Source organism: Onychomys torridus, chromosome X (assembly GCF_903995425.1).
Source record: "Onychomys torridus chromosome X, mOncTor1.1, whole genome shotgun sequence".
In the NCBI taxonomy this organism is placed as follows: Eukaryota; Metazoa; Chordata; class Mammalia; order Rodentia; family Cricetidae; genus Onychomys; species Onychomys torridus.
The window spans coordinates 121,192,373-121,218,467 of record NC_050466.1 but is presented as its reverse complement, the minus strand read 5'-3'; the positions used below and the strand labels follow the sequence as shown (position 1 = coordinate 121,218,467).

The following is a 26,095-nucleotide window of genomic DNA, read 5'->3' as shown; positions in this document are numbered from 1 at the left end:
ACACAATTTTTTAAACCAAAAGTTTTTATAGTTATAACCTTAGAACTTATTGACCAACATTTCTGATTTTTCTTTGAGCATAGGTGTAGACTCTGGAAATAATGTAATCAAAACTTTTCATTTTAGCTGGGTGGTGGTGCGCATGACTTTAAGTCCAGCACTCAGGAGGCAGAGGCAGGCAGATCTCTCTGAGTTCGAGGCCAGCCTGGTCTACAAAGTGAGTTCCAAGACAGGCTCCAAAGCTACACAGAGAAACCCTGTCTCAAAAAAAAAAAAACCAAAAAAATTAAAAAAAAAACCCAAAACCTTTTCATTTTATTATTTAGTCATCACTAGCCTAGAAAAAGATAATGATGCTTCTAAAAATGTACAGGTCAAAATAAAAATCTAAAACCAGTTTACTTTTTAACCAAAAATTAAGAATTTAAGTTCAAACTCATGCCTGTCTAAACTCTAAATTTTCACACATACAATTCATTATAGTTTCTTTGAGAAAGTATGTCATAATAAGTGTTCCAAATACTTTTTGCCTCTAAGTAAATTATTTTGTTTTTTATAATCATACACTCCATTTATTATAATAAAATACTCAAGAAAGAGCATGTACAATGTTGATTTACACCAATGGAGTAGATTTACTTTCTGTTGACAATAGCAGGGAGATCCATAGTTTGTTGCCTTGTCTCATTTAGGTTTAAAATCACTAAGATTTTACTCCCAGTAATTTTCTGCTATGCCCCCCAATAGGCCTTTCTAACATGCAATAAAAGAGTCACTAGACTCTTTAGAGAGGAAATTACATCATGTTTCACTTAACAAAAACTAGCATATTGTAAAAAAAAAAAATTCCTCTAATTCCTAGAACCGTACTTAGCCTTCATACATTAGTGTGCCCTATGAAGTGATTTATCAAAGTTGTCCTTGTACTTCAACAGATAGATTGGTGAGAAATCAAAACACTGTCAGTATTTCATATTTGGCTAACAAGCAATTCCAAATGTAACCACATGTAACTATTTCTTATTTCAGTTTAGACAATTGGTTTTATCCTGATTAACTCTTATGTTTTTCATGAAGTTGATCTCAGGAACTTTCTATTTTATTCAAATATTTTTATTTTTATTCTATACTGGGTCTCCCTATGTTTCCCAGGCTCTCCTAAAATTTCCAAGCTGAAATGATGCTCCTGCCTCTGCCTCTCCCACAGCTGAGACTACAGATATGTAATGTCACCACAGCAGTGTCAACAAACTAAGTGACACTTAGTAAATGAATGTCAAAAATCACTAAATGTGTGTAATAGTAAAAAATGAAAAGACAAGGCTTAATATGACTTGATGTTCTTTGTTATTAAAAATGGAAGACAGAAAATAATTAGTGTGAATTGCATATTTTAAGACAAAACATGTTCCAAACCAAACAATGCTATTTCATTCCATGTCTTGCTCAGTGTCAATAACTACCATCTGGGAATATAAGCGAGGCAATGTATTAAGGTGGCAAGGGAGATATTACTGACTATTCTCACGAACTGACACAATCCCACTTATCTTCTTTCTGTAAATATTTAGTATTTATAAAACAATAATCTTGCCGGGTGGTGGTGCACACCTTTAATCCCAGCACTCGGGAGGCAGAGGCAGGCAGATTTCTATGAGTTTGTGGCCAGCCTGGGCTACAGAGTGAGTTCCAGGAAAGGCACCAAAGCTACACAGAGAAACCCTGTTTTGAAAAACCAAACAGCCAACCAACCAACAAACCAAACAACCAACCAACAAACCAACCAAACAAACCAAAAAAACTCCCCCAATAATCTTAACTAGTCAATCAAGACTTAGTATCTGAGAAACTATATTTCAAAAGTCTTGACAAATTTCATAGTAGACTCCTGTGAAGTATCTGTGCTTATTGTTAACAATGTGACTCCTAAACCACCGTCACCAGAGGAAAGTTAGTATTATTTATTCATGTACTAATCTCAGTGACCAAAAATAATTTGGGATGTTGGCTGTTAGGAATTCAAGTCATGATAATGCTACCATATCTAAATAATAAGTAAACTCACATCCTCAGTCTCACAAATATTTGTTATGAATACTGTATTATTTGATGTGGTCATCAAAACAGAAGTCACCCTGACATGTAATCATTTAATTTTTCATGTGTGAGAAAATGAATCATAGATTAACTGACCCAGATTTGTGACTAATAGAGTACCAAGAACAGACACTATCAGGATAAAGGATGACATGTGGTTATCCACATGAACTACTCATATTTTGATATGAAATACTGTATTTTTTTAAAAAGTCACTGAAAAGCATTCTTACTTGAACTATGTGCATATGCTAGAAATTTTAAATGAAATAAGTTTGCAAACTTAAGAAAAATCAAAGTGATGCCAATTGCCAGCAATGATAAAAACATGAGCTTTCAAGGTAAAATTGTAAATTAGTATCTGTTACTGAGTAGTTGACAGCTTATGAATACACAATTACATTTCTGGTAAAACTGGTAGTGCTGTTTTGATATTGTAAAATGGAATATAAACATTTGGGAGAATCTGTGTACTAATATTTTCCACTCGATGAATACATGAATTTAGAAATCATGTATAAGTAAAATATTTATTCATAGTACAAGATATTGCAATGGATTTTAATATACAAATTAATTACATTAATATAAATTAATTAGTTATACAAAATTTTATGAATATGATTTTAGATTCTATTTGTCTAGTTTGGGCATGTTACCAAAGAATATGCACAAGTGTCTGAAGGAAAATCTACAACACTTAAAATTATCTGAAAATTTTATACAAAATTTCCCTTTCTAGCAACCTATAAGTAACAAGCCTGCTCTTTCACATATATTTCAAGCAAAACACCATATGGCCACAGATTGAATTATGAAGTAGATATGAATATCCAGCTGTTTTCTATTAAGCAAGGCAGATTAAAAGGATCTGAAAATATGAGACAATGACACCCCTATAATAATATTTTGGGCAAGATAAATATTTTTCATTTATATTTATTTATCATGTTAAATGTATTTGTATATTTTTATTTTTATTTTAATTTTCAGTAAGTTAGGTAGTTAATGACGTAATGAAAAGGCTTTATAGAATTCTCAATATTTAAGATTATAAAGTGATCCTGAGAGCATTAAGTTTAAGGGGCACTTTTCTCGGTACTTATTAATGTCATAACATCTCATATTGAGAAATTTACCTCATTTCCTGCAGGATTTGGAACGTATGGTTCTATTTGGACTTCAGCCTGAATTGAATGAAACACTTCATCATTGTCTGATGAGTCATCTTCTTTATCCTTTGAAACAAAAATCATATAAATCTTTAAATGACTGTGAGAGTGCAAGTGATAGGAACAACAGCATCATCATCTTAATTTGTGATGAATAATTTCCAAATAAAATTATTTAAACAAGTAGCTTCTAACAGTTTTTGGTTAAGGATCCCTTTTCAAGAAGAGGAAGGGTACCGAATGCTCACAAAAACTGCATATAGTCAAACACATTTGCATAGATTTTCAGGCCAGCTGTTGGGTTCCTGAAGCTTATCCATGGTTCTAAATTAAGAATCCGATTTAACACTTGATTAGCACATAATCACAACCTAACTTTCACATTTGGTGAGTTGTTAAAATTCTAACATTTGGTCCTGAGTAGAGGAAGATCTATACAGAGGTGCAAATATTCCTCCTTAAATTAAGCTCTCAGTTAAGAAACTGTTCAATCAAATGAATCAACCAACATTATCTAGTCCAATTATAAGGAAAACGTATTCATTTTTCCTGACTAATATGGCAAAGCACTCACACATGTCTCTAAATTCTAATTAAATTTCATATATTTCATATTCATGTATTTCAAAAGAACTATGTCTTTAGTATGAAGAATTTTATTTCTTTTAAGTTACTTTTAAGGAATACATATAAAGATATGAATGCCTATGTAAGAACCTAGGCTCATAGGATGGTAATAATTGTTCACTGACTTATTTAAATTTTGAAATAGCTTCTCATACATACACACACACACTCACGCACATATACATACATATATCCAAAACACTGTCAGTAAGTATGTTCTCTTCTGCTAATATTAAGCATATTTCCAGGATAAATACAAGTCTCGTTCACTGATGCAAATCCCATTAGCTCTAATTGGTTAAGAGTGCTCATTGAGAACAGTCATTAGCATGCTAGATGCCTTAATTCATGCTACATACCACCATTTCAGACTCATGTCTCCTCTTCTGCATGTGATTTCTATTTCTTTTTATTCTGGGAGTGATGCATCTATTTCTTTTTTTGAGTCATTCTTTTTCTGGTTTTTAAAATCTTGTCTCATGTAAATGCGCCAGGGAATTATCAATTGTTTAATTGATTTAGTGTGCACACACCTAAATAATTACTTATCTAGATACTCAGGCAAGGTTCATTTGTAATCACTACATCAGTTATTATTTAAGTGGATGTGGTTAACTGTTTAATCATCATATAATAATTCCTTTTATACAAAGAATAGTAAAAAATTATTAGAAAACAACTATTCTCCTAATGTTTCCTGACCTTAATTTGCTTATCAAACTTACAGACTATTCATTATCAGATTAATATTGCCAGATAAAATTCAACAAAGCCTGTCAAATTTTATTCATCTACATATGGAGTTTTGAAGTAGTGAAGTTTTATTGACTGATCCTAAATGAGAAGTTAAGTTCTTGTTTTCTGGTCTGTGCAGTCATATCATTGAATAATTGCATAAAAGCATAGGTGCATTAAAAAGACAAGTAATAAATATGACAACTACAAATAGAGCACTTTGGAAATTAGTTTTGCTATAATTTTTAAAAATATTTATTTATTTTTATTTTAATTTATTTGTATGTTTATTTTTGCCAACATGTGTGTGCATAGTGTTTGTGGAGACCAGAAGGTGGTTTCAGATTTTCTCTGAAACTGAAGTTATCAATCACTGTTAGATGCCATGTGGTACTGGGAACTGAACCTGAGTCCTCTGAATGAGCAAGTGCTCTTAATCTCTGAGTCAGTGACTTTTTGTTTTTTTTTAATCTCAATTTAAATGTGTCAAAGTACAAATAAATGCAATTCACACACACACAGTGCAGTCCATCATTCTATGGCAAGAAATAACAAATAAGCAACTTCAAATTAAAAGAAAATTTATATTTATTTATGTGTATGTGTATACTTTAATTTATTTGCACCACATGTGTGCAGAAGCTCACGGAAGACAGAAGGTTTCAGGCAGTTTTGAGCTGCCATGGGGGGTTCTGGGAATTAAACTTATGTCCTCTGCAGGAGCGGTAAATTCTCTTGTGTTCAGAGCCATATCTCTAGTCCCAGAAAGTTACATATTGAGGAATAAAAATGGAGGCAACTTTGGAATTTTAAATTAGGAGTGTTTCAAGAGTTAAAATAATTATTTTAAGTGTTTGTATGCTATCCTTTTACTGGTTTAAGGGATAATTGGTGAAACAAAACAAACCAAATAATTAAGGCAAAACTCCTATAGAGATACATTAAACCATTACTTGTATTATTAAAGCAATTTTTCCTCTTTTGATCACAATTATCTGGAGATTTCAGACTGATTCATTTGAAGTACAAATTAGTAAAACTTTGGTAGAGCATGGAGTATTTATTTCATTGTGCTTCCTGGAGGAAAATTGTAGGCATTAACTAGCACATTTTCTTAATAGTTTTGACTAAGGAAAAATATAAAAATCTCTTACATTTTCAACTTGTCTCAGTTCCTCTTCATGCTGATTAAAGATGTCCTCCCATCTACGCTGGCGCCGTCTCCTGCTGGCTTCTAAATCTGAAAGTGCAAATTCCTCAATTCTCCATAAGGACTTTGCCCTGAACCTCTTGGGTGATAATCTTTTCACCAGTGCTTGCTTTAGACTAGCAACCTTTGACTTTTTCTTCCGTGTCTGTTCTGGTTGAGTGTAAAACGTGTTGGATGACAAATTTTCCAGCAAGATTTGCAGTGGACCAAGTGGTTTTGAGATATAGGCATTCGGTGCTTGAAGCAAGTCCCTTGATAGTCCCTCTATCAGTGCTTGAACTGCACCAATAGCCTGTGAAGCCTCTAGAGCCCAGGCCTGTGCCTGAGGTGACTCTTCATTTTGTTCCCCTACTGGAATTAGCACCTGTGTATCCAAGTGAAGAGGCAAGAGCACATGATGGTTCTGTGACAATAAAGGCAGGAACACCTGGGCATGTACTTGGAGTACCTCAGGTTCCTTATCCTCAATCTCAGCTTGTGGAGGCTCAGCAGCCTGTTCTTGCACCTCTGGCTGCTCAGGTGCCCTATTCTGCTCCGGATTCTGCTCAGGAACTGGATTCTGCCTCTGCTGTTGTTCAGCAGCCTGGCCCTGCCTCTCCTGTTCAGGTGCTCTATCTTGTCCCTGAAATTCTTCTGGCACCTGGTCCAAATCTTTAAGCTGTCCTATTTCTAAGGCCCCAGACTGGGCCTGCTGTTCTTTGGGTATGGCAGCCTGTATCTCTGAAGGATCAGGTTCTTTATCCTCAGTAGGGAGTGGCATGAGCACTCGGGCTGCTCTCTTTAAGCTGGGAGGTGCTTGAATCTGCTTGAATAGAGGTGTGGATGCCTTAGCTTTAATCTGAGCCTGTAATGGCCTGAACACCTGAGCTGCCACATGCAGGCGCTGTGGTGCCTGAGCCTGCTTCTGTAAAGGCCTGGGTGTATTGTCCTCAGCATGTAGAGGCATAACTCCCCTGGCTGCCCCCTGCAGTTGCTGAAGCGCTTGGAATCTTGGCTCTTCTTGATCAGGTAACCACCTTGGCTGAGCCGGTTCTCCATGCAGGACTCTAAGTGGTCTGCATCTGCTGCTAGTTGGCACTCTCAGGAGTTCATGAGTGCAAGAAGGTCCTCTAAAATAAACACACAGATGACTGTATCTAATAAGTGAGTTCAGTGGAACTAGGTCATGCATGAGAATTGATTTAATTTTTAAAAGATAGAGCCCCCCTCTGCAAAGATAAATAATTCCTGCAATGTCTGAAATAGTCTCTCTAGGTAATATGTGCAATGCTAATGGATTAAATCCTTAATGTAGGTTGGTATTCCACATGATCATTCTATTGATATGTATTCAGTCATTTTGGAATAGTAACAAAATTGTCTAATATTTTCATATAATATCTCATAGAAGCAGAAGTATACTGGTTTTGTTGTTTGTTTGTTTTATACCAGAAAGGATTAAGTTGTCTAGAGCAGAAGCCAATAGCATTAAACCTATTTTCTTAGGTAACATGCTGCTATCTAATTATATATTCAGTTTTCCCAACACACCTGAATCTCCTTGTGGCGTATTGTTCCTTAATAGCTGCTTCTCTTTCAAAGACGAGAGGTATGTCTTATAATGAAAAAGAGAAAAGAATGCATAAACAATGTGTGATTCTCCTTAGTCACTTAGCAGCTTCTAAGGCTCAGGATGTAGAGTGCATTCATACAGGTAAGACAGTAACAAATAAGACAGCTCTTCAAACATACTTTGCTGGTGGTGTCAACTCTCAAAGTACACTTTTGAAACACAGTGCAGATACCTCAGGCAAATTAGTTTCTCTGGGCATAAGGAAAAAAAATTTTGGCAGTCTGAAGAGTTCTAAAGAGATAAAAGGCAGAATAGAATAAAAGGGTGGGGAGGGATAAGAACAACTTTATGGTGTGGGTTTGACCTGTGCAGCCTTGAACACTTGGGCTACCCAATATGGTCATTGATGCTCCCAAGTCTGCTCCAGAAGAGGCTTAATTACATGCAGGATCCTAAGCCTGTAGTGGTACAAACACCTTGGCTGTCCATGAAGTTGTTTAAGTCCTTTTCACTTAGGTAACCACCTTGAGTGAGGGAGTTCTTCATGCAAGGCTCTAAGTAGTCTGCCTTTGCTTGTTATATACTTAATATATAGCATTCTTCTTTCCTATCAGCTGTGCTGTTCCTACTGAAATGTGGAATCTTAAAAATGGAAGAGTTTTCTTTCAGTTCCCGGTTACAAATTGTTTAGGACAGCTATAATTACATTTATGGAGTAATCTCTAAATAAACGGAACTTTCCTGTAGGTAATATTTTTTGAAATCTTGTAACTCTAGATGTTCCTGTAGCAATTTGCAATGGCTGACCTGTATGATTTTGGTCCCAATAACTTCATTATCAGAAGATCATAAAGTGCCCTCTAGTTCCCCATTTGGAAACAGGACACATAACTTTGTAGATGGGACAAGCAATAATGCAGTCACTGCCACAGTTGATTAGATGTTAGCATGCTTTTTATCCTTTTCAAGTTCCCTCTTCTTCACTCCATAGTTACTCTGGACCCTGTCTATAGTCCCTGAAATCAAATGCAGAAAATTCTAGAAAATATGAAATTGGAGCTTCCTGAGTATTTTCTCCTACATTGAGTAAAATAATCTTGTCACTTTTGGCATCAATAAATGCAAGCTTACCTTTGTGTACATAAATTATCTTCTTTAATTATATCTCAGAGTTTGTAATTAGTACATAAAATTAACTTCACGTGATATATACAAATTATTTCAAAACTAAGTCATTAAATGTGCAATTATGAACACATTTATTTCCAAAGAGTTGATTAAATTTCTTTACTTAGAAGTTTACTTAAAATAATATAGCCACAATACAAAATTGTATTTGAATCTGAGGCTTAAGTCTTATAAATATGAATACTTGATAGGTATAATAGAAAAAGGTGAATAACTTCATAAATGTTCACAAAAGAGATAATCATGTGAATTAGTGACATACAGCACTGAAAATATAAATGTCAAAAGCCTCTGTATTTTTAACCTTCAGATTGTTTTTACGTGTGTGTGTGTGTGTGTGTGTGTGTGTGTGTGTGTGTGTATAAGTTCATGTGAGTGTGGGTGCTTACAAAGGCCAGATGTGTCAGATCTACATGAGATAGAGTTGAAGTTGGTTATGAGCCATCTGACATGGGTGCTGGGAACTGAACACAGGACCTACCTCTTCCCTGCTGAACCATCTCTCCAGCTCCCATCAGTTAAATTCTTAAACAAACATGAAATGGAAACCAACAAATGAAATCTCTTATGTGAATGATACAAAACTTTGCTGTCTCTACCTTTCTTCTGTCTCTTTTTAATGATTCCAGTAATATGTTTTGTCAATGACTCCACAATGTGCCGTTCATTTTTAATATTCTCAACAAATGGGTGATGAAGCATATTTCCAGATGTAGGACGGAATAGGAAATTTTTTATCATGCACTTTTCCATGAAATTGTGGAACTTACGGGACCTGAAATAAATGAAGCATACAGATGAAATACATTGTCACATACTGCACTGTTCCTATGCTACTACTGTGCTACCTTCAAGGTTAAATATTCTGAAAGACATGTTCGATTTATATTTGTCTTTCAATTAGCAAATATCCAGTGTCGTAACAATATGCATTATACAATGAGGTCATTTAAACTTCAGAAACAGAAGTCAACAAACTTTTCTACTCGACACCAGAAATTTCAATGAATTTGGCACCGTGTACATGGTAAAGCTCATGTACTAAGATGGCAATTAAAAGATTAATGTGGCATATGCTGTCAGGGAGTGTGGGCTGGTCATATGCTCTAACAGTCATCCTCTGGAGTCAGAATGTTTTACTTCAAACAATTACTACCACAGAGGCTTCACTATGATTCTTAAAGAAGGTATTGATAACCAGGACAAACTAAGCTTGTAAAATGGCACATGAAAACAATACAGTCCAAAAGCTTAAATCTGTGTAAAGAGATTCAGAAAAAGTGCCAATAATGAAATAACAATTCTCACCTCTTACTAATATAATAGTAAGCAAGAGTTTAACTGGATTAACCTGCTTCATAGAACAGAATTCTCATGGTTGCCTGGCCTGTAGCAATGCAGAGGGAGTTCTTCAAGTTTATGGATGCTTAATATAATGGTCTAACCAATAGGGCTGCATATCTGAATTACTGACTGCATGTCTAGACACCATGAAAAATATCACTTTCAGGTGCCATTGCTTTACCTCATTGCTATAGAAGCAGCTGAAAATGTCTATTAATGAAAAGATTGTAATATCCTCATCATGTATTATAGAGGATACTACTTATTTCTAGGTAATCATGTATATCTTGATGAAAACTGGCTATTTAGACATACAAGTTAAGATACTGGAATAAGGACAAAAATATTGAAATAAGAATGACCAAATTAATGAAAACTTTGTTATAAACTACTAAATCAATATATTTAAAAAATTCATGTTTACCATCCACTGGATTTGACTGTGGGAGCAGATTCCCGTAGAATAATGAAAAGGGCTTCCAGGGGCTGAAGATTACACAGAGCTGTTAAGGGAAACAGATGAATTCAGAAAGAAAGTAAAGGGCAACTGCAGAGCTTACTGCTCATTCATAGTATCAGTGCTCACTCACATATCCTGTTAAATAGACACTAAGAGATGAACAGTTATACATAAATGTATAACAACTAAGAGGAAATTTTGTTTGAATAAAAACCTTACATTAAGTCAGTGTCTCCATTACCAGGTTTAACAAATCAATTAAAAATGGCTATTAGAAAAATTGTCAATAATATTAAAATACTTTATACAATGTCCAGGAGAATGCAAAACTAGGGAAATATATTGTCCAGATGAAAGTAAATTGGCCTGGTATACAGGAGAAATTTCTGTCCATATTCTGCTCACCATCAAGCAGAAGATTCACACTGTCACAAAAAAAGGAGAGGCTTAGAAGCACATCTCTTCAACTTGTGGCCTGTGGTGTTATGGTGTTTGAACGCTACCACAAATCTTCCAGCCTCAGTGCTTAAGTCCCCACATATAACCTGAGAACTAAAAAAGCTTCTGTTTTCTATTGGCAAAGCACCACTTCCCTGCTAAGTTTTTCCTCTTCATTTTCTCTGGGAGAACCTGATGTACAAAAGATCAAAGGATGATAATGTTCTTACCTAAATCTTGGAAGACACCATCTGATAATTGTGGTTTTGGAAAACTATCCCCTCTGAGATGATAATTATCATAACCTAGAAAATTGCTGCAGTTAAATTGACGAGTATCGTTTTCAGGCAGAGTAAATACTCCAGGCAATACAGGATAGTAGTGAAAGAGAAATGTTTGATAGTGAGGCTATCTAGAGTTGCTCATGATTAAAGCAATTTTCATTAATTATCTAGGCAGACGGCCTATCTCCTTGTGAGCTCAGAATCTCCTGGCCCTCACTCAACTTTCTAAAGAAGCTTGCCATTTTCAAGCTCTATGCAAAATTCTTCTGCCCGCCCATGATTTTTCTCTTTGGTCCCTTTTTGATCTGTTACTTAAAATCTTAAAATAGAATTAATGCCAACTATCACATTCTGAATTTGAAGAGATGGACAGAAAGTAGGTATCAAAGGATAAGGCATAAGAAACATAAAATAATAAGATATATATCATATATTTACATATGATGACTTTTAACAAAAACATTTGGTCACCATTGAAAACATGACCATTTATGGTTTGGTACAGGATATGTCACAAGTGTAGCCAAATAAAAGCTGACTGTTCCAAGTGTTAGCATCATTTTAGAGAGACAAATTTGTAAAATATACTTGCACAATCTTTGAACTAGATCAATGATATCAAACATTTGTACTTACGAGGAGCCCCTTCAGCCATTTCAATAGCAGTGATTCCCACAGACCACACATCACTCTAAAAATGATAGCAAGAAAGTTACTATTAAAGTGGGAAATTAGTACTAAGAATCTCAAAACCATTTTGGGTGAGATAGGATATCCATGTGACAGCCATTTCATCGGTTTTCTACAATAAAGTTTCTTTAGAGACTGAAGTTACAGAAAGGCTTGATCTGAGTTTGTGACCAGCCAGCACCTCACTGTACCATAGGTTTATAAGGGATGATATTCAGTGAAAGGAAAGTTCATCTTGGCTACAGTTCGACTATTGCTGCACTTTAAATGTAAAAAGTAACTTTTTATATAGAAGTCTTAATATGAAGATCCACAGCGTGTGATTTTAAGTCAGTGATTTAATTCTTCTTTTTTGTTTTGTTTTGTTTTGTCTTGATTTTTCGAGACATAGTTTCTCTGTGTAGTCCTGGCTGTCCTGGAACTAACTCAGTTGACCAGGCTCACCTCAAACTTATGGAGATCTGCCTGCCTCTACTTCCTGAGTGCTGGGATTAAAGGCATGCACCACCACCGTCCAGCAATTTAATTCTGTGTATCTTAATTTCATTTATTGTAGAATGCCTTTTAATTGCACTCATTTAACAGGATTGTTATGCATGCACATGTACATATACATGGGTATATGTACATAACATATGTATATTTAATAAACATGTATTTAATAATTTATTAGTTAAACATTAATATACAAATTATGCTACATATAAAACACATTTGCTGGTATGTTTTATATAAATCATTGATACATATTTCATTAGCTCTTGGAATATAATCAAGTGAACTTAGAGTCATTATGAAGCTTTTTATAAATTATCTCCACCATTATCAACTGTACTTGGTTTTTCAAAGTATGCAAAGGCGATGGTGAGATGGTTCAGTGGGTAAAGATATTTGCTGTCAAGCCTGCTAAGTTGAATTCAATCATCAGGATCCACATGCTGAAAGGAGAGAATTGATTTCTACAAGTTTTTCTTTGAACTCTACATACGTACCTTTACATGCACACAGCATGCAGGTGAATGAGCACAGATACCATACTTAAATAAAATGTAGCTTTAGAAAAGGGTAAAGGGCACCATATTAGAGGTATACTGGCTGACCCTTAAAATAGTTAACTATTGGTGGAGCCTTGGTTAAATAATAAAAACAAGTTGAATTACTTGAAAGTCTGTAAAATAGATACAGACATAAATCATGTAGTAAATGAGTTATAGAGACTTCTTTCTATAGTCTTCAGATCTCCCACTGTAGTGCGGAAAGTGCAATAGATTCTCAGTAAATAATTACTTTACAGAACAAACAAAGGGCATTGGAGGGAGTGGCAAAGAGATGAAATGTAAATTGATTGATTTCAAGTATTGAGTCCTAAGTTCTGTAAAAGGAGGTCACAGTGAATTGTTTGGAAGACTTATGATGTGGCAAGTGAGAGAAGTTTCTCTAGTTTCTAGCAAATGGGGACTTTTGCTCCTTTCCATATTGACTTTTTGGAATATTTGTTTGTATACATATAGGTATACATGTGCATTTCAATTTGAGATTTCAGTAGAAATGTTCATTTGTCTATTCCACTGATTTTCTGTGGTTCTGGAAATGAGCCAAATGCCAAAGATTTTCTCCAGTACACCAAGTAATTAAATTATTATTTTTATTTTTGAATTTACAAGGATTAATTATTTGCCTTATATTTATTGTTTACATGTGGAACTGGTGATTAGATGTAGGGCCTCATGAATGTTAGACCCACTGGCCAGTATCATCAACCATATTTTTCACTCCTAATTTTGATACAAAGCTGACCTTGAACTCATTTTGTAGCTCAAACAGGCCTAATACTCCTGCCTTAACCACCCAAGTAGTTGGGATTACAGTCTTGAGACCCCAGTCCTGGCTTCATTTTATTGAGTTTAGAAACGCCTGTGTTCTTGGAAGTTAAATTTCCAAATAAAGCCATCTAATATATTTTTATAAAGAAGTTGCCAACAACTTGAGGTAGATATTCCCTCCAGAGTGTGAAAAGGTGCCAATGTTCTGCTTTGTCTTCATTATTAGAAAATATTATTCTTATGCATACTATGAAACCACATATAGGAATAGAGACTACTATTTCTGATTAGAGGTTACTTCAAAGGAAGAGGATATTTTTATCCTTTTATCATTAAGATAGTTGGGGCTAAAGAGATGGCTCAGTGGTTAAAATCACTTGTTGCTTAATCATGAAGACCTGGATTCAGATCCCAGCACTCATGGTTACCTGGCAGACAACTAATTATAATTCCACCTTCAGGGCATTCCATGCTATTTTCTGTCCTCTATGGACACCTGCACACAAATGTGTGTATACACTCACGGAGACACACAGACACATAAATAAAATAAATCTTAAAAAATAAAATGAGATAAATGTAGTCAACATTTTTTTTTCAAAATTGAATCCTCACTGTCTGAACTATCATACTCACTCTGTAATCATAGGAGCGTCTTGGGTCCTCATCACAATTAATCACCTCAGGGGCCATCCAGTATGGCGTACCAATGAAGCTATTTCTCCTTCCATTTGTTCGGCTCACTTGGGCACTCACTCCAAAATCCACTACATATGTCAAAATAATTAATCAGGAACACAAATCTCAATAAGTTATTGCTTCAACTTGGAAAGGCAATACGAAAGCCGCAATGGATAACAAATTTTCTTTCTGGCCCAGAAAACTTTACCATGAAGTCTTCTCCAGGAATACTGGGAAATGAGCTTTAGCTGCTATTTATGTTGGAATGAGACCCAACAGTGCTGTTATAAATTTTATGTAGGTTTGGATAAATGTTTATCATGAATATTAAAAGTAAAGTTCCACTGATTATTAAAATGTGGCATATGGCATATATAGAGCTTGGAAGTGCCACCAAGCTGGAGGATAAATAGCACTACAAGCCACATCTTAGTTAATGTAAGTACTGTTAACAGTTAGGAAGTCTCATGCCTGACATCTGAAACTCCAGCTCCACTGATAAGGAAAAGTGAAATTCCTGATATGAGTTAAATAAGTATTCGGGTCTTCTGAATCAGGTACAGAATTATCCGGACTGTCTGTATCTTAGTTTTGTGTTATAAAAGTTCAGTTTCTCATTCATCTGTGGGATACATTGTAGGAAAATATTTAGTATGGTATCCTGAGAAACAGACAGAAAAGGACTGAAGTAGACTGGGGTTATTAATTCCAAAAACAATAAGACAGGGATGAAATATGAAGTAGATTTTCAAATTTATAATGGTTTCTGGGAATCTGGAAGATGGTGAACAAAATAACTGAAAAGCAGCTTGGATAATTTAGTGGAATCAAAGAAAAATGAAACAAAATTAATAGTTTAAGGCAGTATTTCAGAGAGTATCTAACAAGAGGGAGGAATATTCCAAATATTTTTGAAGATCTTTGGTCTCTATCTAAACTTTAAAAAAGTATTTCTTTACATAATAGCTCAACCTTCCTACTCTCTCTAATAGCCTACTTTAAAGCCAATAAATAGCTAGGAAGGCCATAAACTGATATATCCCATATATGCAGGGAAAGCAAGTGAGTAAAAATCTAGAAGAAATCATGGAAAATACAAGTTTTTAAAAGGAAAAGAAAATTATGATAAAATGTAGAGTTGAAAACTCAGCAATGAAGCTGGGTGTGGTGGTGCACAATTTTAATCCTAACACTGGGAGACAGAGGCCAGAGGAGCTGAGTTCAAGGCTAACCAAGTCAGCAGAGTCAGTTCCAGGATAGCCAGAGCTACACAGAGAGACTCTGTCTCAAAATAATAGCAGCAGCAGCAACAACAAGACCAAAAGCAAAATAGAATAATTTGTATTTTCTTTAATGATACAATGAATATATTATGAATATTACTATCACTTTACAATGTCTTCTCTGCTGTCAATTCTGTGGCTACCATTACGTTCATGTATATTGCTTAAAACAAAGCTATCTGAAAAATCAAAATCAAAGTGTGTAAGGATTTGCCTCATGAATAAAGTGCATCTACATTAGTGAATAGACTTTGAAACAGATATTTAAGACACTTTGTTCTTGCAATTTCTGTTTCATGTTAAGAATGTTTGGTGTTACCAGCAACTTGACCCAAGCATGTGAATATAGGGTAAAAATAGTTTGACAGTGCAGTATCCAATTTTGTATATTCAAATGTGTATTTCAGTGCAGTTTATGTTGCCAGTCCTGTAGTTTATGCAAATGAGACATGGTACATTTTCTCAAAACTACTGTCATTTCAAGAACACACAATTACTATCTCATTTGTTCCACAAATATTCAATAAAATATTCTTAATGACCCAAATCTCTCCTCTGGTTCTGTTTATTTAGCAAGAAAATGGGAAATTCAGAATTTGGTTTCCATAATATTGCAACCTCACTTCTGATCAATGTATTTTCAAGGAATAAATGCAAATAAGCAATTTATGTCTAAACAATTGAAAGTTATTTGCAGTCTTCAAAATACAGCTCTATTATGGGCAAGAATATTTTTTAAATGTTTAACACCTTACATAATTCAATCACTGTAATAAGTATGAAAATTATCTCTAACATAGTTTAAAGCAATACATGACCCAAAAGTACAATTCATATTATATTTAAAGATAGTTTATCTGCAGTTTCAAAGAAATCATTAGGCATATCCTTTTTACTTTCATGCCAATTTCCTGCCAAAGTTTGAGGAAAGCCCAAATAATATATTGGCACTGAAATGATCAAAGACATTTTTCATCACTTTCTACCTCATCGAACCCTTGCCAGAGTGAACTTACCTAATTTTACTTCAGCGTTATGAGTCAGCAGCACATTTTGGCCTTTGATGTCCCGGTGAATTACTCGGTGTGCATGAAGGTGAGCTAAGCCCTGTACATACATACACAATTTAAAAGTCAGGTAAGTATATAGATACATATTTTTTTTCAGTTTTCTAGTAGTGCTTTTAAGTCCTTTTGGAGAAAAAAAAAGCTTTTGTTAAGAAAAATGGTCCACATTTGGTTTTTCAAACAAAATTCTTTCTTTAAGCTGGAATGATTACAACCAGTTCCCAGAAATACTACTTTTGGCTATAAGGAAGGGAAAATAAATCAGAATACTCATGAAAGAAAAAGAATACCAAAAAGTACTATTTATATAGATTGGGAAACTCTATCCTCCTTTATAGCCTCTATATTTCTGCCTAGCCATGACAGTAAAGACATGGACATCTTAACTATTAGCTGTTTGGTTCTGTTTCTTATCCAAACATTTGTTTAGTCTAAACTATTTTCTGGTGAGGTCTGTAGGCCTAGAATTTGAGAGAATATGGAAATTCATTTTAAAGTGTGTACAATTGGTGTTGGCTGAAGCCCATTCACCACAGAAAGAACCCCATGACCTGGCTAGACGATGCCATGGTATGCAGTTTTGCACTTCAGTGAGATCATGTCACACACTAGTTGGGCACTAATAATATATTTATTGAGATTGTATTCTGTACCAAACATTGTGCTAAATGTTTAGATGGAATCATTGCTAAGTTATTCTAGAATCCCTTTGGGAGATATGCTATCCTCCTATGTTATGGGTAAGGAAAATGAGACCTTGGGAAATCAAGAAATTGATTAAAGGTCACACACAACTAATTTGTGATTAACTGAAATTCCAACTTGGCATATGGTTTGCACTCTTAATACATTTGTATTGTTATTGCAAAAAAAAATTCAGACAAAATGGGAAGAATGGCATTCCAAAAGTGTTGAGGATAATCTTCATTTTATTAATATCCTTTTCTGGTGACCCTTAATGACTTAAGCATTGAACAGCAATTAAAGTTGGCTGACTAAGAAGCTCATTCCTTTCATCCAATTTAATGTGAGAAGTAAGGAGAAATGTGGGGCTATTTTCAAATTGATATTTGCCCTTTTAAAAGGCTGCAGATGGTTTGGGGCCACACTGTAGAACACTAACTTTTCCTGATTAGACCTCATCTTAGTCTATGATGATAGTACTATGATTAAAAAATAAAAAACTGTAATGTCAATCCCATGATTTGATGAACATAGTAGCATGAATCTCACAGAGAGCCATTCAAGACTATGATTTGAGCTTTTAGTCATGTGTACAGTATAAATATAAATATATATATATACACATATGTATGTATGTATAATTGTGTGTGTATGTCTGTGTGTTTGTGTGTGTGTGTGTGTGTGTGTGTGTGTGTGTGTGTGTGTGTGTGTTTTAGAGCTAGGTTCTTTTAAGATCAGGGCAAGGATTATTTGAATACTCACCTGAAGAATTTCTCGACAGATATAAGCAATCCAGTCTTCTTTTAAACTCTGATTTCTTGTCATCCTCACTACATCAGTGACTGAGCCTGCTGCACATAACTCCATCACAATCTGCAGAAGATCCATAAAACCATAAAATATTTTTAAAAATTACAGCAATGGAATGAGAATTTGTGAAATTAGGTAAACCAGGAGGCACATTTGAATGTTTCATTAGCAGGTGGGATTTGAACTAATCCATGCATGTAGGTTTTGTAGGTTGTAGTTTGAGGTACTTAGAAGGAAGATAATTTATGTATATATATATATATAAAAGAACAGATGCTCTTGACCTTAAAAAGAAGTTTGTGAGGAGAAGAAGCCTGACTGTTGACTGGAGTGGAAAATAAAATAAGGAATATCTGAGAGACTAGTTTGCCTAAATGTGGAAAGTCTTCAAAGAATCTACAGCTCATTGTTAAGACTGGATTTGTTTTCATTTTTTAATGGGCTAGAATGACTGAATGAACAGAGTACTGATGTATCTGATAATGAGTTAATATTTCTAATAACTTTACATATTGTGTGAAAGTTAAATTTGTAATATTTTATGAAAAATATAATACACACAGAAATATTAAATATAGTAACCATGGAGTTGTGGAACATTATTTAATAAAATTTCAACTGTGACAACTGATGGTTCTAAGAGTCCTGTTACTAAATTAGAAGCATCACAGTCTTCTATGGACTTACTAGAAAGTCCACACTTCACACATATTCCAGAACTACTCAATCTAAAATCTGTGAAGGTGGGCCAGCATTCTGTGCTACAGAAAGTTCTCCAGAAGTTCCTGATTCGTGCTAAAGTTTGAATTTCATTGTAGTGTGTCATTGTAAGCATTTCTCCAGCATCAATTGCACAAATTCCCCAAATCTATTATGTAGACTGTAGAAGGGCTTTTTATTGACACTAGAAGAACCTGAACACTTTTTATCATTATTAAAAACATTATCCCAGTTTATGGCCCAAATACTCTGTTTTTAAAGATATCACTGACTAAAACTCATTATCTAAGATAGTAGAGTACAGGAAAAATTCTAGTAACTGTGGATTAGTTGGGCTAGGTTCCTGTAAGTTACTGAAATTTATATTTTTTGATCTGGAATTTATAATAGTTCAGCCATGATGACAAATCAATGAACCATTTAGCTATATTTATGCATAAGTGCCCATATGTCAAAACACCTAATATGTAGCTATCTGTTCATGTCAATTGCTAATTCAAATTTATCCTCATCTATTTATTATTTCTGGCTCATCAAGCCACCTATGTACCAGCAAAAAGGACAAAGAGCAAAGCTATAATTTACAATTTGAACGATAAATTAATAGTGTTTGTTTGGGTCCTCCTCCATGCAATTGAAAAGCTCTTAGACGGGCATTTAAGCTACTCTTTCCATTTCTTATGATGCTGTCTCAAGGAGTCAGAATACATTTTGCAATACTGTCTTGAACAGTTGAGGGCTTAAGTTTTCTAGTAGGAAAGCAAATATCACATTGTGCTGGACATTTCTTATGAAAAAAGACAAAGGCAAAGAAAAACATACCCAAAGTTGGTGTCTATGGCCAGGGGGACTCAGCTTGAAAAATGCACCATAGAAGGACACAATGTTTTTGTGGAAAGAGTACTTCCTCAGCAGATTGAGCTCAGTCCTGAGATCCTCCTCTTCATCCTAAGCAGTGAAAGCAGACAACAAAGCTCTAAGCTATGTAAATTGGTGGCATTTAGTCTCAAAATTATAATATATTTATAAAAGAAAATATTATAGTAACAGTATATTCTATAGTGATTCAAAATAAGACTTCAAGAATTAACAGTGAATGGAAATTCCTGGAAAATTATAATTTAGAAGTAAAAAGAAAGATTGAACTAAAGGTCACCTTGAGAAAGTATTCAATAAATGGTGTCAATATTTTTCTAATTTTATTGAGATATAATGCACATATTATAGACTTTGGTCACTTAAAATGTAACACCCATCTTTTAGTAACTTAGATATATATTAATATCATCACAGCAATCACAGAACATTTTTTCCTCTAAAATGAAACTCCATAAACTTTGGTTCATAGCCTACCCCCAATTCTACCACACTCATCTTAGTTCTGAGAGACCACTAATTTACATTCTATCCAAAGTGCATAAATGAAATTTTATAATATGTAGTCTCTTCAGATCAGCTATTTTTAAGGTTTATACATGAAATAACCATTCATAAAATATTAGTATTTCATTTATCTTGGTTTACAATCAATCAAATTATGGGCACATTTGTTATTTCTACCTTCTGGGTACTATGAATAATGTTTCTATGAGCACTCATGTGAAATTTATTAATGGACATCATTTCATTCTGATGTTTCTAGTATGGTTAATATGATGAAATGCCAAACTCATATCCAACAGCAACTGCATCACATTGCCTTATTAACATAACCTATACAGGATGTTCTGATATTTGTTATATCTGTTCTTTGAGACGGAAATGATAGTATCGTGTGGTTTAATTTATAATACCCTGATACAAAGTAGTTTCAAATTATCTTATCAATTTCTTATTGGCGTGTGTGTGTGTGTTGCAAAACATTGAAATAAAGAATTCTTTGCATATTTAAATATTGGGTTGTCTTTTAATTATATAAATATAAGTTTTTTTTTTAGATATTACAGATACAAATTATTTACTAGATAGTGGGTTTATAAATATCTTCACCCATTCTTAGTTGCCTTACACTTTCATGTTTTCTTTGGAGTACACACATTTTTACTTTTGATAAAGTCCAATGTATTATTGTTTTATTGTTAGTACTTTTTGTTTCATATCTAAAGAGTCATCAAATAAAAATCACAAATATTTACTTTTATGTTTTTTCTAATTATGTTATGGTTTGTAAATCATTTTGTAACTCTCATGTTAAGGTATTTGATCTATTTTCAGTCAGATTTTTTCTCATACATTTGTAGAGCTAGTAGAAAAAGTTGTGATTATCCTCTAATACATTTTAAAGGTATGGGTTCACTTGATATTAATCTTGTAAAGTAAGTTTATAAAAATTTTGTTTTCCTAATCATCATGTCTGTAAAACATGTAATGATCCAATCTCACTGATTATTTTCATAGATTCTTGTTAAAAGTTTTGTAGTACACATTCTGTCAGAGTAGTGCATGCTATAGACTGAAGTGATGAATACACAATTCACATATGGAATATATGATACATACCCACAATAGCTACAGAGATACATATGTGGAATTCGTTTTAATCTAAACAACTGCATATTTCTCTTTCAAAATTTTGATCAATACATAAAACACATCTATCCATAGCAATGAATCCTTATATATCCTTTGGTGGGCAACATACAATTATAAAGAATGGAGATATGGTTCTGGTGCTTAGGGGATGTTGAAGTACTCCTTTTAAGAATTATCAATTTATTAATACCCAAATCCACCTGATTAGGTGAGATCATTGAGGTGAAAAGCATAGTTTCAAAAGACAACTCTATCAAAAGATAAGTTGATTTTAGAAAAGAGCAAGTACTCAGAGTATTAGTAGTACTTTTCTTTTTACCATTAATTTTCCATAGTAGGAAACCCACTTAATCTTCCCAAGATTCCATTTACTTAAAAAATACAGAAGACACGAACATTTTCCTGTCTTCATAGGAGATCTATGTATGTGCAACTAACACACTTTTTAGCCAAAGTAATCAAGCTGATTTTGAGATGCTAACTGATTAGCCAGCAACGATGTTCCTTTACTAAAACATAATCACAGAATTCAAAATACATGACTTAAAAAAAAAAACAACAAAACTTCCAAGAGTGGGTTTTCCACATAAATGTAAACTCTCCCAAAACAAATAAATGAAGATCAGATATGTTTGGAAAGCATTAGTGTGTTTGCCACTCTCAATTAACGGGAAGTTGAGCTTGTAAGAAACACACAAGTACATAATATCCATCAGGCCAAGTGGGTAATTTAAAACTCTCACACATCTCCCAGTAATATGATGCTCCAGTGTTTCCTGGCTCTGTGCCAGTTGATCCCAGACTAGTCTGAATACCCTGCTTTTTGTCAGAAGGCAGCTCAAGGATGCCAGAATTCCCTTTGTAAATTTACCAATGCCACAATTAAAATCCCCTTTTTATATGGAAAGAATACCAGAAAGGTCTTGGAGATTTTAAAATGTTTTAATTAATATAAACTTTTGAGGAAAACAGAATTGACCAAATAATTTCTAGTTTTCTTTTGTTTAATGGGTTTTTGATGTACTAAAGCTAGTTATAGCTGCTTCCTGTTATGATACATTATAAACAAAAAAGCCTGTTGTATAACAGATAAATCATGAAGGTATTTGGTAATGGGTTTTTTCCATATACCTAGAAAGACTCTAAATGAGTTTGTGTTATTAGAGTTATGTTTAATGTACATGACACTATATTTATTCAGGCATAAAGGCTGAAAAATATCTGAACCTTATTTATTTGACTGCAGGAGAGAAAATTAGAAAAATTGATCAATGATTTATATTGATATATATAATAATTTTGGTTTTAGTCTCATAAAATATTTTGATAGAAAGCTAAGATCTTTTGAAAACTGTAATTCTGTATGCTTGAACTTATTCTAAAGCCAGTCATCATTGAGATAAGGGAGATCTCAAAAATTCTGCAAGGAGAAAGGGTTTCATAGTCTTTCCTGTGTTCAAGCATTCTGGACAAAGTTCTGAAGACTGTTCAAGCATAATTTGGCTCATATACAATGATGTCTGTGATCAAAATAGTTGGATGACAGAAACTGATTCTAAAGGAGGTGTGTAACATGTAAAAATGACTTTGTTAAGGTCACTTTTAGGAAAAAGTTGTTCTTGGTACAGTCAGCTCTTCCTCTGTTGCTTGCCAATGAGAAGGTTCTATACTCTGTAGACATACTCTAATTTTCCTCTGTAGCCAATAATTTATTACACCTTCTTCTTTGACAGATGTTAGTGTTCAACTATGATGAGTGAATCTGTATGAATAGTAGAGGAGATATGCATTATCATTTCCAGCAGGAGCATATTAGAAGGAACCCATGTAGAGATAACAATGAGCTGAAACCTAAAATTCAAGTCAAGACTAAGGAGGTGCTAATGAAGACATTTAGTACTCACACTGTATCTCCATCCAACAGACTTTTGATATTTATTCACTCTCACCCGCCTTCCTATTTCAGGCAAAGGAGTCTGGTAAACAACCAAGAAAATATTATTAGACCTACTAGTATGATTTTGCAATCATTTATGCCAAAATACTTTGTGCTGCTTTAGCACACATATACAATAAAAATTTCTTAACTTCTGTTATGTTCATGTTAATATTATCTTGAGAAAGTGAATTACTCAAGCTAAAGAAAGTGGGCAGAAATCAGTCCTTTGCAAGTTCCTTGACAATAAATTATGAACTGTGCCACAATTTTATGAATGTTAGCAGGAACAGTGCCAATTAAATTGTCTCTGTTGCTTATATGTCAGAAAATATATGAAAAATGTGCATCTCTGGCAACTTCTTCCCTTCTACCTGTCATTGGGGATCTAATGGCCTCAATTCTCAAAAGAAATTATTGGAGAAATAATATGACAGAGCAGAATAGTATTAACACAAATACTAAAGGAAATATCTTCTTTGCTATCCCCAACAATAGATAATCAACTGAAAATAGAGAGGAAGACAGGTATTTCCCCAACTGGCTTATAATATCAAATATTTGCAATTTATGGTGTGAGTGAATTATTTTTAATGTGGAAATAAAACTACCAGTAAGTGTAATACATTATTAACTGTGATTACATAATTGTAATTATTTCATGTTAATTCACTAATATATAAAATCATGACTTCAAAACAGTGCTTTTGGAGTTGTTTATCCCATGTACAACAGTGTTTTAAGCATGCAGAATACAGAGAGGCCACAGTATTGATTACCTTCCGGGCATTCATTACTTTAACAGCCGTGAATGAACCGGTCTTTTCATGGATTCCCTGAAAGAAAGGATAGTGATAAATGTCAAATTTTTGTTATTTACTCAGCTATCAAGAAACTAATAAAGCGAAATATATTATAATTAAATCAAGATCACAGCATGTTAATAAATAGGTATATGTGTTTGTAGTGAACATAACTGTTATCAACATTTACATAAATCCAAAGCACTTCACTGAAAATGAAGCAAGTTTATTAGGTAGCTTAGATGTTTGTGCATATAATAATTTGTGGACACAATTGATCATCTAAAATTATTATTTTTTAATATAAGTAATAGTCTCGATTTGTGTTTCACCAAAGAATCCATATGAAAAGTACAAATCTTCAATTGAAGGTAACAACAAAAAGAAGACATTTTATTCTATACTTTTTGACCTACATATGAATATACTGTGCAGAGATATCTTCCTATTGAATATTTCTTCACACACACAATTTCTTCCATAATGTCCACTGGTAAGAATGACACATTTATGAAATATGTTCTGAAATATTCTTATTGGAATCACAATAATTTCTAACAGTACAGTCTTAGCCTAAATGCAAATCATAGATTTATAATAATATTAATGTGAACATAAAGATTTTTTTAGTTAGAGCTTATTTTGTGGCTGCTGATTTTTAAAAAAATTATTTCATTCTGTGGTAAAAGAAAAATTCCAATCCAGTGTTACTATGAGTAAGTTAAGTGGAATGCCTTATATGATAGTTCTCTAGCACAAAATTATTCTTGGGCTATATAATAGGTTGAACAGTATTCTTACAAATTGCAAGTTCACCTTGTACTTCAGATTGTGACCTTATTTGGTTATACTTGCATTTCTCCATAGGCACATTGAATTACAACTTTCTTTACTTTGATTCTAAAAGGTTATTCATGGGTCAAACTGCTATTCTGTTCATACTACTAGTCTGTGAAATATAAAGCATTTGCCATACTAACAAAGATATTAATCATATATCATCTTCTCTGATTGAGAGTAAAATTTAAACCTTGCAAAATTTGAAATCCATCACCACCATACTTGTAAACACACATTAGTGAGGTACTTGAATGTCAGTAAGTGCTAGTACTCATGGTCTAAAGAATCAGTTCGTTAATAGCCTTTCAATCTGTGATTGATGCTCATTTTAAAATTGCACACAATTATTTTGTAGTACAATTATTCACTAAAGTGGAGTTTCAAGAATTTACTTGCTATTCCTGAAGGGAAACTAGCTACACCCTAGGTCTTGAAATCATTTATTAGGTTAAGACACAACCATTACAAGCTTCCATAGATGTCTAGTATATTCAAAAGTACATAATTATAAATTGTTGTTATTAAGATAACCTTTCAGAGTTCTCCCTGTACACTGATTTTTATTTAAACATTTACTATGAAATAATTTCAAATTATTTATTATTTTTAGTTTAAAAAATGCAGAATTCCTATGTATTCTTTTTCAGCTTTCTGTAATGTTAGTATATTACATTGACCATAGTATAATCATTAAAAGTCAATATTGGCATGATACTCCTTTAAACTATATTACAGCTTATTTGGTCAACCATTTTGGATAATATACCTCAGCTTTAGTTTATCTGATGCTTTCTTGTAATTATTCTAAGATCACACACTTGGGGTGAAGAGCAAATAAATGAAGTGTCCCTTTTATCACATGTGTAGTAGAATATTATTTTAAGGTGTGTTACTTTTGTTTATGTTGCAGTGCCTGTGTAAAACGCCTGGTGTTTTAATAAAGAACTGGCCAATAGCAAGGCAAGAGAAAGGATAGGTGGCACTGGCAGGTAGAGTGTATATATAGAAGGATAAAACTGTAGAAAGGGGAGATCTGCCAGGCGGTGGTGGCACACGCCTTTAATCCCAGCACTCGGGAGGCAGAGCCAGGCGGATCTCTGTGAGTTCAAGGCCAGCCTG

General features: G+C 33.8%; 1 protein-coding gene across 1 annotated transcript in view; it reads right to left on the bottom strand.

Moving 5' to 3' along the window:
- The window catches only part of Nrk (Nik related kinase), a 100,172-nt gene that overhangs the window by 28,727 nt on the left and 45,350 nt on the right, over positions 1 to 26,095 (bottom strand). The window contains exons 3-15 of the mRNA XM_036175669.1: positions 24,113 to 24,169; positions 23,302 to 23,373; positions 19,688 to 19,813; positions 18,098 to 18,208; positions 16,601 to 16,691; positions 14,257 to 14,387; positions 11,744 to 11,798; positions 10,350 to 10,428; positions 9,181 to 9,356; positions 7,372 to 7,435; positions 6,704 to 6,950; positions 5,786 to 6,667; positions 3,237 to 3,335 (exon numbers count right to left, since the gene is read on the bottom strand). Coding sequence (XP_036031562.1) covers positions 3,237 to 3,335; positions 5,786 to 6,667; positions 6,704 to 6,950; positions 7,372 to 7,435; positions 9,181 to 9,356; positions 10,350 to 10,428; positions 11,744 to 11,798; positions 14,257 to 14,387; positions 16,601 to 16,691; positions 18,098 to 18,208; positions 19,688 to 19,813; positions 23,302 to 23,373; positions 24,113 to 24,169 — 2,190 coding nt within the window. The remainder of the gene's footprint in view (positions 1 to 3,236; positions 3,336 to 5,785; positions 6,668 to 6,703; positions 6,951 to 7,371; positions 7,436 to 9,180; positions 9,357 to 10,349; positions 10,429 to 11,743; positions 11,799 to 14,256; positions 14,388 to 16,600; positions 16,692 to 18,097; positions 18,209 to 19,687; positions 19,814 to 23,301; positions 23,374 to 24,112; positions 24,170 to 26,095) is intronic.